This window comes from Drosophila nasuta, chromosome 2L (genome assembly GCF_023558535.2).
Source record: "Drosophila nasuta strain 15112-1781.00 chromosome 2L, ASM2355853v1, whole genome shotgun sequence".
NCBI classification, from domain to species: Eukaryota; Metazoa; Arthropoda; class Insecta; order Diptera; family Drosophilidae; genus Drosophila; species Drosophila nasuta.
Window position 1 is genome coordinate 26,628,533 of NC_083455.1, and position 15,617 is coordinate 26,644,149.

The following is a 15,617-nucleotide window of genomic DNA, read 5'->3' on the forward strand; positions in this document are numbered from 1 at the left end:
ACTACATATAAAAATAAACAAAAACTACGTCAGAAGACTACAAACAAAAGATATGAACACGCCGCTGTCGCTGTCGCCGTCGCAGTCAGCGTCGCTGCTGACGTCGCTGCCAAGGTTCGCCTGAACGAAAACGAAATATCAATTTTGCAATTTTGATTTGTTTTTATTATTATTATTGAACACTGTTGTTGTTGTCATCGTGTTGTCGTTTAACGGTTGCGTGTGTAAAGTGAGTGACCTTAAAGGAAAAAAAATACATAACCAGAGAGAGAGAGAGTGCGAGAACATAGCAGGCCAGCAGCTCCTCCTCTTCTTCTCCTCTACTCTCCTCCAAGCCTCCATCCATCAGCTGTGCCTTGAGTTAGCCAGCATTCACTTTTGCGTTTGACCTGAAACTGTTTGGCTTAATTACACAATGCGTGTCTAGGCTTAAATTCAAACTAGCAAAGTTTTCATTTTTTCTATCAACTATTTTTCCATTTTTCGAGCAAATTTTCATATTCTTTTCCAAGAACAATTTTCCATTCGCCTTTAACTTTTTGTAATGAATCAACGACGCGGAGGATTCCAATTGGATGCCACCAGCATGGGGCTAACGACATCAAAGCCGCCCATTGCCAAGACCAAAAAACAAACAGAGCAGCAACCAACTTATCTCAGCGGAGGAGCAACCGGTGAAGCTACAAAGAATCCTTCCAAGCCGGAGCCACCGGGTGGACACAGCACAGAGAACTTCAAGGCCAGCGTGGAGCAGCTGCGCGGTATTTGCGGCGATGGAGCGAAAATGAATTTCGAAATGAATGAAATGTTCCTCAAGCGACTCGAGTCCATCGACACCGAAGCCGGGGGAGACTCGGAGGTAATTGAAAAAAGCACTACAAAGGATTATTCTATATATACTTCTCTTTACTAGCTTCGCTTGGTCACTCTTCAAGATTGGGTGGATCATCTGCTGCATGTGAACTATCTGCTCTTTGGCAACATGAGCGCCCTCGAAATGGATGTCTTCAAGAAGATCATGAACGCTTTTCAAGATCGTCGCGGTGAACAACAACAAACGCTTGATGAGAATCGGCGATTGAGAAAGGACATTTGTGCCATCATCAAGCTGGTGCAGGAAGCGTATCACCACAACAAATGGAACACCAACGACATCTGCCTTGAGACCATGACCCTCAATCAACTTCTTGGACTGCAGGAATGTCATTGTCAGCCCCTGGAAAGCGAAGCCGAGAAGGTACGTAGCTTGAGACACCTTCACTCAAGTTAATTCGTATCGCATTTATATTTTTCATTGCTTGTAATGTTTCTTGTTGACTTTCTTGTTTAATAAATTAGTTTAATGTTCTTTGTTTTTGTGGTTGCTTCATTTCATTGCAGGTCACCAAGTGCATGCAATCTCTGGCCAACGAAGTGGCTGCCAAACACGATGAAGTCTGTCAACTGCAGGAACAGCTTAAAGGCATGGACGAAATTGTGCAGACGGCACGACAAAAACTAATCCTCAAGGACAAATGCATAGCTCAACTAAATCAGCGAGTAAGAGTCTCTACTTCTACTTCCTAATCCTTTTAGAAAGATATTTCATTAGGAAAATAGAGATAGATTCAGAAAAAGTTAATAGGTTAATTCGAGATTCATTCGATTTAATAAAAAATATATATATATATATATTATTAGATTGTTTATAGAAAATTCTGCATCATCTTCCAGAAAGTGAGTCGTCCCTACTTCTATCCTTTAAGCCTTTTAGAACACGCTTTATAAACTCATTTGATTTAAGGCAAAATGTATTCCAATATTAGATTGATTTTAGGCATCTGTTTATAAGTGAGAGTTCCTTACTCTACTTTCTAAACCTTGGACATTATAAAAGATATTTCGCATACAACATTTAGGAAAAATAGAAAATCTATTCGTAGAATTACAAAAAGTTGAAATCAAGTTTTTTTTTATTTAAAGAAAAAATCAATGTCAATATTATCATATTTTATTGGCATCTGTTCTTCTTAATTTAAGAAGTCTTTTTACGAATTCTTTTAATTTCATTACCTCCAAAGATAATGTCTGATTTTTTTATAAACAATTTGTATATAGCAGTAATTCCTTTTTAAGTATACTTTAAATACCATTATCTTAAAAACATATTCAGATATTTTCAAAAAGAGTTTGTAAGTATTCTAAAAATTTTATTACCTCAAAGATATATTTTAGATATTTCCATAAAGAATTTACAGATATCAATTCTAAGTTTAAGATTTATTTTCTGAGAATTCCTTAAATCCATTATCTCAAAGACCTATTCGAAGATTTTTATAAAGAAATTTTATATATTAATTTCAAGTTTCGGATTTCTTTTTAACTATTCTTAATCCAGATATTTTCTTAGAGAATTTGTAGATGTTAAAAGATGCTGGAGATTTAATTTTTCCATACATACTTTTAAAAAAGGTTAAGCTATTGCCTTGAGATAATGAAAAATATGATTACAATATTATTATTGTAGCAAATTTTATATACAATTCCTTTCTAATAGAAACTTCTTTAAAACTTAAAGTTTTTATTGAAATTTAAAATATTTCTTATATATTTTTAAGAAAAATTTCTTTATTGAATATCAAATTAAATTAATAATCCACCTTTTTCTTTTAGCTAGTAGAATTACAAGATTGCGTGAGCAAAATGTCAATGGACACGCAAAATGTCAGTAAGGAACGTTTGGCAGCCATAGATTCCTGTGCGAATCTGGACTTGGAATCATCTAGCTGCCTGTTCGAGAGTCTCAACCAAAAGGATCAACAGACGAGCGAACTGCTTCGCATGCTGAACATTGAACTTACCGAGTTTATCGATTTGGTCAGCAAAAATGATCTTCAGGCCATCGATCACCATCGCAAGTTGCTCTCCTGCTTCTTTGAAAGAATTGTAAGCAAAAAAATTGAATCCCTTTTTAGTTTACTTTATAATTTCTTAATTTCAATTCACAGAGCTTAGATCGCACTACAACCCAGAATAACTTGGATTCTCTGCGGAGTCAGCTAAGAAACTTGGAACAGAATCTGGAAGAGCTTGAAGCTCCGATTGCCGCCAACACTGAGATTATCAGCGATGAAGGCGATGCTGAGCTTGTGGATAAATTTCGTCGACATGTGCAATCGATTATCGATGGCAAAAAACAGCTCAATGTCAGAATACAACAATTGGAAACTCAATATAGAGGTGCGTTAAATATGATTGAAAATTAATGATATATCTTTTAACAGAGATTTCATTTTGTGCTTAGTTCAATTGCTGGAATTGCAGTTTTCATACGAGGCAGAACGTTCGGTAAATCAGAAAAACTGTCAGGCATTAAAAGAAATTGCAGATCTCTTCTCCAAGCTGGTGAGTTTAAGAATCTTTGAATTATGAATTTCTTTAGAGACTTACAAGTTTTTGGCTTTAAAATTTTTAGTATTTATAGAAATGTTTTAGTAACTTCTTGTTACAATTCTGAAATTATTCAAAACCAATTAAAATTTTAAAATATGATAATTTTGCATTTGAAGATATATTTAACAAGTAAGAAAGCTAAAGTTGAGTGTACTCGACTGTGAAATACGCGCTATTCATTGTGAATAAAAGCAAAACAGAGTGGTATTTAAAATATACCGAATTAGTATATCACAAAAATACTAAAAATATACTAAGGGCTATTTATAGTATATTAACGAAGTCTCGTATTTAAAATATACCAAATCACAAAAATACTAAAAATATACCAAAGATTTTTTTTTCAGTATATTGTCAAAGTCTCGTATTTAAAACATACCAGAATTTATACTATATAAATATACCAAATATAGCATTTGGTATATTGTTGGTTTTTTCATTTGATTTAAAACTCTTTAAATTATAATTTTTGCATAGGTAATAGCCGAAAATTAATAAAGTTACTCAAGTAAACAAACAAGTCAAGCTAGTATGGAATCATGTATAATTTAAATAAATTTCTTTCCCTGCAGCGTCGCTCTAGCTTCACCTACGAGGAACTATACGAAGACTCATCGAGCAATAATCCCTTCTGTTTGGCCATCCTGGATATGCACGAAAAGCTGAGTGAAATGGAGAACAGCAAAGTGATGGAGGAACTCTGTCAGAATGTGAGTTTCAACTGCAAAGCTATCAAAAACAATCTATCTATATATCTATTTAACTTACGATATCATAAAAAACCTTATCGCAAATTATTTTTTGATAAATTTAGCCCAGCGACAAAGGAAAAGACAACGACACCAAAACACCGATAACAACAACACAAACTTCCACCACAACTTTTGACTAGATATCTTTGTGAAGCACAGAAACTTAAGCATAGTTTAAGTTAGTTTAGCCCAAGTTGCCAGAGGTCGAAGCAAACTGCATTCCAAGTACTTTGAAATATGCGAGTACTAGGTCTATTTATCAGCCAGTTCCCGCCAAAATCGAGTCTAGTTCTATTACTATTTACACAAAACATTTTATATATGATGTTGAAATCTATTGCTGGTATATATATTATATATTCCACATTCCTCTGCCACAATATATTTGCACTACACATGCAAGCTGCATGCCCCAAAGCGAAGGCTGTCATCATTGTTCTCAAAGTGTGGCACAAAGGAAAATTTGATGGGATACAAAATTGTATAGCTCAAAAATAGATATCTTCCTATTGATTCTTTAAAGTATCTGAGCTGCCATAAATATGTATAATTTTAAGACTATTAATTGTGAATAACTTGTAAAGTTAATAGATGTTTAGAACCTGCAATTTTAGCTGTCTAAGTTCCTTACAAACTTGATTATAAAATTATATTATTAAGACTTATTTCAATATCAACTAATAAGAAATGAATTCATGTTGAATAGCGAACTTTATTATGATATTGAAATTTCAAATTCAAATAAGAATCAATTGAAAAAAAAACTTCGTGTTAAGCCTCGAAAAATGTTTTATATATATAACTAATTCAGAATTGAATTAAAGAATTAAATGTTTCCATAAAATATCAATTATTTTCAGACTTATTTTTAAAATAAGAATCAATTGAAAATGAATTCGTGTTAAGCCATGAAAAATATTTCATACATTAGGTTATAATTAATATAATTCATTTTAAATTAGATTATAATTAATATAATTCATTTGGACTTCTTTAAATGTCGTTTTGTTTTCGCAATCCAGTTGGCGAATACAAAAATATTTCTAAAATATATTACAAGTAAGTTTTAATTGTAAAAATGAATGTAGATATATTTTGAATAAAAATTTATTGAAAACAAATTCATAAATTCAAGATTTTTCAACTGTTTTGAACTTGTTTCGTTGACCCTCGCGAGAAGTGCATTTGTCGAGGGTTAAAGTCATCCATCGTCATCGTTGATGTTGTTGTTATATATGCTTCAGGTTGCCGTCGACAGGTCGAGTTCCTGATTTATATACATCAATATACATATGTATATACCAATCGACAGATATACTCTTATATATATATATATATTTATTTTGTTTTGAAAAATAAATCGCAAAGCTGTCGACGCTCAGCGAATTTGTTTGTGTACATTCGACAAGTACAAATCGCGTCGCTTGGGTTCAACTGCAATTGTGCTCGAGTTGTGAACTCTAGACTCGACCTCCCACTGAAGGAGGAGGAGAAGAAGGAGGAGAAGGAACCACCTCAGGAACCTCGGCTGGGAGCGGAAATAGGTTTCGTGTTATTTATTTACCCACAATCGACACGCGATATGCGAAGTGGGCTGAAGATTTGGGGGAGTCAAACACAAAAAAAAAAAGAAAAAAAAGAAGTCGGGACTCGTCCTCTTCGACGACGTTGCTATTTATTCGTGTGAAACAAATCAAAGTCTTCGGAGCAGAAACGGAAACACAGTTGTGCCAATACTATATGAAATCGCTGAATATAATAATCAGGAACGGTGTTGCCATTGCGCTCGCAACATAAAATCAAGACATAAAACAAACAATTTACGTGCCTTAATTAGTTGCACCCACAACACAAAACCGTAGAGAACTGACAACTGAGAACGGGTCAGAAGGGAGAGGAACACTTCGTCCCTCTAGAGGACGACGACTTCGTCAAGAAATTGGAACAAGCGCCCCTCACGTCAAGTGTCTCGCCAAGGCGATAATATTTCCAAGGTGGCAAGCCAACGTGACGGACGCGAACTCGGAACTCGAACTCGCTCACAAAGGATACGCCGAGGCACTTCATCGTGCAATTAGCCAAAAGTTTATCCTTTCAACTGAAGGCTGACAACACGACTACAACAAAAAGTTGAGCCCAAAAATGAAATAAATAAAAAAGTGCAAATTCTTTTCAAGTGGCGCCAAAGTGACTTCTTAAGGGCGCAAATCAACTCATCTACAAGCTGTTGACAGCTGCATGAAAGGAGCAACAACTCTAATATCCTGTCAAACTTGCGATTATTAAATTATCACGAGTGAATTCGATACAAAAGTGACGACGGAGAATAAAACTCAGTGAAGCTTGAATAAAACTATACAGAAAATAAATTAGAGATTTCATGGTTTTATAATCCAAAAATTAAAGCGCATTTTAATGAGCTTTTAAAAAGCTTTTAATCAACTTGAGCAAGAACTTTAATTGATAACTACGTGCAATCCCATATTACCACAAAAAATAACTTAAATCGAATACTAAAGCTAAAGCTAATCAGCGCGTTTTACAAAAGTTCATTTAATCAACTTTACTATAAAGCTATGAAAGATCCAACTGACGTCCTACAAAAAAAGTGTTTAGGCCAACTATCAAATTGTCTACAAATTAATAATTATTTAATCAGCGCTTTCTAATGAGCTTTTCAAAAGCTCCTTTAATCAACTTGATAAAGCGAAAAACTAAGAAAAATTTGATTGCAGTGCCTCAGAGTTTAACCAGAGGGGTTTCAAAAGCTTCTTTAATCAACTTTAATCAGAGCTTTAATCGAAAACTCTACGAAAGATTTGATTGTAATCACACGGAAATTAAATCAAATAAAGTGAAGAATTGTCAACGTACAAATTATAAAATCTTTTGCATATGCTTTAAATCAAGTTTAAATCTTAAAACTCTGCGGCAATTTAAAACGGTGAATTAAATTTAATAAGCAAAACTTCATAAACCTGTAAATCAAAGTTTATCAAAAGTATTATTCGTTCATTATTGATTTTCAGCCCGGAAATTCCACGCTGGCTATGATAATAGACCTTTAAGAGATGTTTTTAGCGCACGCAGCCACGCTTTAGTTGCTTTACACCGCAACTTCGAGACAGTTAAACGATATAATTTCATGCCCAAGTCGACAAAATCGTGTCAAAACAGTGAGAATCGAAAGGCAACTTCGAAATATAATAATAATAATAATAATACATATCTATAAAACTATTGAAACCAGACTAACAACAACACCAATTTATACTGTGAAACCTGAAACTTTTGCCACCTTTTTCGGGTGGCTTTGCGATTTGCTTTTCATTCTCGTGACAAAGTTTTAATAGCGATATTATTGAAATTAAATGAAATGAAATATGGTAATGAAGGCAAAATACGCGGCAGTTATAAATATTTTGAGCCAGCGATGCAATTCGATATCGACACGAAAGCCCCCGCAAAGCAAAAATCATTTGACACCACAAACAATCCAAGTCCAATAATAATCACGAAAGTAAACAAACAAAATATCATCATATATTCTGACAGCTACAGACAGCTGAGTTGTGTCTGGGTTCGGTCTGATATCGCTCAATTGACATCGAGGCTAGACACAACACAAAATAACAGTGACAACAACAACAACAACAGATTGACATGGTAAGCATGAAGAGCCTTCATTCAAATTGATGTGTCCTGATTTTTTGTGTTATTCCTCATCAAGACTAACATCAGCGAGGATTGTCCGCATCGCCAGCAGTTGGAGCACTCGCTGCTCCAGTGTCAGACACAATCTGAGATGCTTCAGGCGACGCGAGACAATTATCTGAGCATCATTGTCGAGTTCCAGCGAGATCTCGAGGAGCTAACGGAACAAGTGCAGCAGCAACAGCAACAACACCTGCAACAACTACAACAGAATGAGGAATCCGAACAAAGACTCTCAGAGTCGCCACTCACTGCCACATCGGAGCTGGAATTACAAGTACCTACAAATGGAATACACTCTTTGTATACAATTTTTATTTTCGAAAAGTATCTATAAAGAATTTTAGTTTGTTCTATAGAACTGAAGCTCAGCATTATATTTATAATTTTCAAAAGCATCTATAAAGAATTTTATTTATTTATTATATTAAATATTGAATTCAAATTACAAAATTTAATTGAAAGAAAAACGAATGCTGGCTGCTGGGATTTCGACTCTCTTTAAGAATTTTAGTTTGTTCTCTAGAACTATTTACTAAATTCCATTTCTTAAGTTTCCTATTTAGTTTCAACAAACGAGAAAAAATAATTATAATTTGGAAATTCTTTTCTCTGCTATTATCCTTATAAAGATGAATTTCAATTCAATTCAATTTCAAGTTCAAGAACATTTTGAATGCATTTAAAAGTTACATTAGATATTAAATTTATTTGCAATATACAACAGACATAAACGATATGTTGACATCCATAAAGATATAAAAGTATCTTAAAGCTACATATAAGTATCTGCAAGATGCAATTGCAGTTGAGAAGTCACTGGCGTGCAAGAGATGCATTTTCAGTACAAAAGTATCTCAAAGATACAAAAGTATCTCAAAGATACAAAACTATCTCAACGATACAAAAGTATCTTAAAAAAGCAGCTTTTTTAACTGAAATACATACTTTTGTATCTGTGAGATACTTTTGTATCTTTGAGATACTCTTGTATCTTCCAACTGCTTTTTTAACTGCAATAGCATCTTGCAGATACTTTTGTATCTTTGAGATACTTTTGTATCTTCCAACTGCTTTTTTAAGATACTTTTGTATCTTTGAGATACTTTTGTATCTTCCAACAAAAAAAGTATCTCAAATATACAAAAGTATGTATTTCAGTTAAAAAAGCAGTTGGAAGATACAAAAGTATCTCAAAGATACAAAAGTATCTCAAAAGATACAAAAGTATCTCAAAGATACAAAAGTATCTCAAAGATACAAAAGTATCTTAAAAAGCAGCTTTTTTAACTGAAATACATACTTTTGTATCTTTGAGATACTTTTGTATCTTCCAACAAAAAAAAGTATCTCAAATATACAAAAGTATGTATTTCAGTTAAAAAAGCAGTTGGAAGATACAAAAGTATCTCAAAGATACAAAAGTATCTCAAAGATACAAAAGTATCTCAAAGATACAAAAGTATCTCAAAGATACAAAAGTATCTTAAAAAGCAGCTTTTTTAACTGAAATACATACTTTTGTATCTTTGAGATACTTTTGTATCTTTGAGATACTTTTGTATCTTCCAACTGCTTTTTTAACTGCAATAGCATCTTGCAGATACTTTTGTATCTTTGAGATACTTTTGTATCTTCCAACTGCTTTTTTAAGATACTTTTGTATCTTTGATATACTTTTGTATCTTCCAACAAAAAAAAAGTATTTCATAGATACAAAAGTATCTCAAAGATTCAAAAGTATCTGCAAGATGCTATTGCAGTTAAAAAAGCAAGTGGAAGATGCGAAAGTATCTCAAAGATACAAAAGAATGTATTTCAGTTAAAAAAGCTGCTTTTTTAAGATACTTTTGTATCTTTGAGATACTTTTGTATCTTTGAGATACTTTTTTATCTTCCAACTGATTTTTTAAGATACTTTTGTATCTTTGAGATACTTTTGTACTGAAAATGCATCTTTGAGATACTTTTGAATCTTTTGCATGACAAAGTGACTTTTTAACTGCAATTGCATCTTACAGATACTTTTGTATCTTTGAGATACATTTGTATCTTTCAGATACTTCATCCAACTGCTTTTGTATCTTTGAGAAACTTTTGTATCTTTGAGATACTTTTGTATCTTCCAACTGATTTTGCATCATTAGATTTTAATTTAAATTGATAGAAACATATTTCTACCATCAAAAGCATTTGTATCTCGCAGATACTTTTGACAAAATGTCTACAAATACTTTTGTATCAATTCCAATTCCGTCTGTCTGTCAGAGTAGAAGTTATTAAGAAATACTTTTGAATGAAAAAAGGTCTATTAAATCGGGTCTGACAATCTTATATATTTTGTATGGTATATTTAAAATGGAGTTCTATATCAGTATACCAAATTTTAGTATTTTTGCTGTATAATTTATCGACTGTAGCTTTCTTACTTGTTTTGGATAAAGATTGTTAAGACTTTACATTGTCAATAAACTTGCTTTTCTCTTCCCTTCACAGAATGAACGCTTGATAGGTCAAATACACAGTCTCAAATGCGCTCTCGAGGATCGGGAAAGTCAAATCACGCAGTTGCGCAGTGTGATGGAAGGTTATGTTGATGCCACAGAAACAAATCGCCTCAAGGACGAAATCTACACGCTCAAACAGAGAAATAGTAAGTACCAGAAACTATATTTCAGGAATTTATAATTAATTTCCATTGTTTTCAGCTGAGCAGGCGCAAAAAATAAGTGAAATAGCCGCATTATTAAAGCAACAAGAGGAGGAACGTCATAAGCTGTGCAGCAACTATGAGCATCTTTTAAATGCAAAGGATGATCAGAGCAAGGAGCTGAGGCGAGCGAAAAAGGACGCACAAAACCTGCTGGATCGACTCAGTGAAGTAGAAAGAACCCAAGAGGATCTCAAGACAGAGGTGAACAAAGTTTAAAGACAAATTAGAGAATATTTTAGCTAAGTATTTTCAAATTTTAGCGCAAGCTGCTGCGCGAGGAGATCGTTGGACTGAAGGAGAAGGAAGCGAGAAGCACAGGACGTGAGCGAGCGATGACCGATCAGCTGAGATCACGTCAACAGGAGCTGGAGAAATCACGCACGCTGCTCCGTGACATGCACGTCCATCTGAAGCAGGAGGAGCGACAACACAAGGACACCGTGGATCGTTTGTGCCATGCCAACGAGGAGATATCGTTGCAAATGCAGGCGATGTCCTGCGAGTGCAAACAGATGCAGCAAAAGCTGAAGTACGTATGCGGTACGATAGCTCTCGATATTACAGATTCCTGAAAGATTTGTATAACTTCTTGGCCAACTTGCAGAAAGCAGACGCTCATCGCTGAGCAGCAGCAACTGATCATAGACACGTTCCGCAAGTGGAAGGATGCTCAGAAAAGATCGGATGAGGCAATGCGCATGTGCATTCGGGGTGCCGAGGAACACGTCAACAGGCTGCTGGACGAGAATCTACGCCTCAGCGAGGAGTACAAGTTGCTCTTTGGCGACTATGCGGTGATCGAAGCGGAGATGCGACGTGTCAAGAGGGCGGTCAACATGAGGCTGCCCTCGGGTGGCGCACTCTCCGAGGTTGTTGTCAGGGGGCAGAAGGTGCAAGAGGAAGTGAGTCATCATTCAACAATTCCCTCAACTCCAACTCCAACACCAATTCCAACTATCAACTATCATTCATCAGCGGCCCCCTCATCCTCCCACCACGTACTTCCCGTCTACGACTCCAACTCCAATTCCTTGACGTAAAGTTTATCTAACTGCCCGCTAATTGAATTTACAACTCAACCCGCAGATGGCAAATCGTTTGATCCTCATGCGTACCACCTCGAAGCGGCTCACCGAACAGGTTCGAATGATTCAAACGCCTCCATCGCCGTCTTCACACATTCTACCAGCGAATCCGAGTCCCAACCAGCAGTCGCAGGAGTTGACATTGTCCACAAATGCTTGTATACAATAATAATTTATACATTCATACATTTACATTAAGTATATAGCACAAAACTTTACAAGTAATACAACATTCTCTCATCCCCTGTCCAATTCCTATTGTAATTTCTACTTGTTCTCTCTCCTAAATACACATTCGGCCAATCATTGTAAATTGAAAGTTGTAAACTGTAGCGAATAAAATTAATTATATGTGCTTTGTCGAAATAGTATCAGAAATTGAATTTTAAGGCGGGGAAGTACACGTGACATTCGATTACTGTTTTTGACCGTCAGTGTTAATAACTTGACGCCCTTTAACGGATAACGTAATGTCTCTATGAATATGACAGCAATGAATTATTCCGCTCTCAACAAAACTCAGCCGGCAGTATAATGCGCAATCACGTTCCGTTTCATCTGAAGATCAAAAACAACTGCAATTAGATAACATACTATTTTATTTACTTAGCTAATCTCGTTTTCCAACACTACCACATCTCTTCTCTCCCTGACAGCCATCTTGCATTCGATCCTTTACTTCTTGCTATCGTCTTGCAGCAACTTTTCTTGTTCAGCAATTGCAAGCAGTGCCAATTTAATAAGTGTTCGTTTCTTTACGCTCTCATCTCGCACCACGTCCGCCTGTTTGGTTAAAATCTTAATGCGTACATCACTAAATTTGATGGCCTCCTCCATGCTCATTTCCAGATACACTTCCTTGCCCACGTTCACGAGTATTTTGTCCATTTGCTTGACGCGTGCCTGCATAAAAATATTGCTGCCAATGTTGACCTGTGTTTTGTAGCCATCGGGCATGTGCTCGTCAAACGTTTGCAGCGTGTTCTTCAGTTGTACATATTCCATAATGTCCTCGTTGTACCGATTGAGACATATCTCCAGCTGTTTGAGATCCTCCTTAAGCCGGTCATTGATGAATTCCTCAAGTTTGGCCACGGACGCTGGGCTTTTGGCGCCCCCCTTGACTTGCGGTTGCATTGTTTTAAAGGTGATAATGCATCGACGGCAATATTGGAGTTCTTGCAGTTAAATAGTATTATAAGTCCATTTATTATTGAATAAAATTGTATTCATTTAAATGAATTCAGACTTGCTGCTTCAAAATGAAGCTTTCTTATTACAGCTGTTTTGTTTAACGCCTGCGACGGAATGTGACCAAAGCACAACTACCAAAATAATGTCAAGGAAATATACTAAAATACAAACTAACCGCTAACCACCATGAAAGTTGGTCTCATTCTGCTGTACTGTGGCTTCGCAATGTGCAGCAGCTGTTTAGCCAAGACATGAACCGCAGCTGTGGGCCCTTGCTATATTTTGAAATGCAGTGCATGGTCACACTATTCGTGCGACTGTTGCATGCTTGATTTGAATATTTATTTCTAATTGCGCAAATGGCCCGCAGCAGCTGTCTGAGCCTGGTGCTTATGGTTAATCCGAATCTTGGCTGATTTATGAGACCCTAGTGGCCACTTTGAAATTCCGTTTCGCATTTTTATGTAATCAACTCGCTGTGATCTCTTCTCTCGTGTTGATAGCTTCGCGACGGGGCAAAAAAAAAGTCAATTGTTTGTGCACGCAATGCCAAAATGTAATAATAATTTCACATTGCCATTTTTTGTTTGTTTTGGTCGTCTTTGCTTTGTCTCAGCATTTGCAACAATGTTGCGCGCAAATCAAAAATTAAATAAAGAAACAGCCGCCGGGCGTCGCAACACTTTTCATTAGCATATTTAATGCTTATTTAACCTTTGTGAACCTCCCCCGAAATATTTCCTGATTTTACAGTAGGCGTTGACTGTTTGAAACTCCGACGACAGCAGCTTGTATGTTTTCATATCTCAGTTAGTTTTGTTTTTTTCCACACTTTGGCCTGTTTAAGTGAGTTTTATTTTTCTAAACTTTTTTTTTTTGTTATACATTTTTCAGATTTAATATTTTCTCGAATTCTTTTTTGTTCAGCAGCACTTTACAATGAATTCAAATTCCATAAGAAAACTTTTGCTGTTGCCCTTGAAACGCATTTCGTGTCCCGATGGCTTGCAACAGGTGCGTCATCATGCACCTATTGTGGGACCTCCCCCGATTTCGCCTGTCGATGGGCCAGAAAGCTCTCTACGGCTGGGGATCGCTGCTCTTCATGATGATAATACCAATGTGGTCGCTTTACTCGATGCCTCGCTGGTCCGCTCTGCACAACAATCTGCCCTGGGACGAAGATGAACCCCCTAAAGAGGAGGAACCCAAGGAGCAGTGATAGATTTCCGCAATATACTTTTCTACATCCCAAGACATACATACATTCATTCATACACACATGTTGCCCTACAATTCGTACAGTAATTTAAAACGGTTTTAAACGGTGACTTCGCCAAGATCTTTTCAAACTGGGGTTCAAGCAACCACGCCTCCTTGTTATTTGTTTACTGGATTACACGAATGTTATTATTATTAATGAAACACATGTACTTCAAACTGGTCATAGACTGATCTGTGCCGAATGATGATGCTTCTTGCTCTTACACAAACACATACTCATTGTACACACTCAATTAATAGGTTGGAGTTAAAATATTCAAAATGGAATTAAATAAGCGCATGTCAATTGAATATAAATAAAACGCACGTAAAAAAAAGTAAAAGAATTCTTATTTCATTAGCAATGATTGGAAGAAACAAAAAAAAAAAAAAATGTTACGTATACGTAACGTTGAATAAATGGTTGATGATTGTAATGTATGTTATGTAGGAGGAAAATCTAGAAAAGTGAGAAAAAAGTCTGAAAGTCTGAGAAAACCGTTTCTAAACGAAAATTCTTACGAATATTTAAGAATGCTTTGAGAATCCTAATTGAATTTAAATTAAAATAAAATTCTTCGGTTGCAGCAAAATTAAATCCAATAAGCAGATTTTAATTGGAATAAATAATAGCTTGGTGAAAAGTTATTTGCTAATTTTGTTTAAATATTAAATACAATGCTGCTTGCCCATTTAGCTGAAATTTATTGCATAGGAACCCACCTAAAATATTACTCATACGTTATAGAAAATAAAAATGTATAAGATCAAGCCGGAGAATATATAAATCATGAAATTTTGTAATATGAATTTTAATGATAAACAAGACAAGTAAGATATCCACTACCCATTGCGAATAAACGCAAAACAATGCAGTATCAAAATGAAAATATACTAAATTAATATACCAAAAAATACTAAACAAAATCTAAATGATATATGTGGTATATTGGTATATTGCCACATATACTATAGAGTACAAAGTATACCAAATGTTATATTTGGTATATTGATATAGTACAACATTCAAAATACTTTATAGAGTGCGGTATATACCAGATTGTCAGTCTAAGCATAATATACTATAGAGTATACTTGAAGAATATACCAGATTGTGAGTCAAAGCATAATATACTATAGAGTATACTTGTAGAATATACCAGATTGTCAGCCAAAGATACTAAGACCCGTAGAAAGTAGGCCCATACAAAGGAATTTGTTAATACTTGTGATCAAGAATATATATAATTTATAGGTTCGGAGATGCCTCTTTCTGACTGTTATATTCATTTCATGGAGACACAAAATTATAATACCATTTCTTTTCTACTAAATACTGCTAATGTTCAACAAAGAATATTTAATGTAAAAAAAGTCGCTTAATTGCGAAATAAATTAAATTTCAAAGCTAAGTAATAACAGATATTATTTGCAATGCTTTATGAAGAAGGTTGAAATAGTAAC

The 15,617-nt window shown here is 35.1% G+C and overlaps 3 protein-coding genes across 6 annotated transcripts; 2 read left to right on the plus strand and 1 right to left on the minus strand.

The window, feature by feature from the left end:
• The first annotated feature begins 269 nt into the window (after positions 1-269).
• On the plus strand, positions 270-12,057 carry LOC132791705 (putative leucine-rich repeat-containing protein DDB_G0290503). 4 transcript variants are annotated; one of them, XM_060800747.1, is made up of 12 exons: positions 279-859; positions 914-1,237; positions 1,381-1,539; positions 2,653-2,925; positions 2,988-3,219; positions 3,284-3,384; positions 4,005-4,142; positions 10,395-10,551; positions 10,607-10,812; positions 10,872-11,140; positions 11,216-11,513; positions 11,587-11,708. In XM_060800747.1, the coding sequence occupies exons 1-12, from the start codon at positions 545-547 to the stop codon at positions 11,644-11,646; spliced, it is 2,532 nt and encodes an 843-aa protein (XP_060656730.1). In that variant the 5' UTR covers positions 279-544; the 3' UTR covers positions 11,647-11,708. The 4 variants fall into 4 exon arrangements, with proteins under 4 accessions (XP_060656746.1, XP_060656730.1, XP_060656723.1 ...); XM_060800740.1 differs by having other exon boundaries at positions 283-859; positions 11,698-12,057; XM_060800755.1 differs by lacking the exon at positions 11,587-11,708 and having other exon boundaries at positions 285-859; positions 10,872-11,151; positions 11,216-11,399.
• A 218-nt stretch (positions 12,058-12,275) lies between these two features.
• LOC132791730 (uncharacterized) lies at positions 12,276-12,980 on the minus strand. The gene has a single exon (XM_060800776.1). The coding sequence runs from the start codon at positions 12,831-12,833 to the stop codon at positions 12,372-12,374; it is 462 nt and encodes a 153-aa protein (XP_060656759.1). The 5' UTR covers positions 12,834-12,980; the 3' UTR covers positions 12,276-12,371.
• An 842-nt stretch (positions 12,981-13,822) lies between these two features.
• On the plus strand, positions 13,823-14,467 carry LOC132789830 (uncharacterized). Its single transcript, XM_060798122.1, is given in 2 exon segments — positions 13,823-13,934; positions 13,936-14,467. Coding segments are annotated over 2 exon segments (282 nt in total). The 5' UTR covers positions 13,823-13,829; the 3' UTR covers positions 14,113-14,467.
• Positions 14,468-15,617: the final 1,150 nt, after the last annotated feature.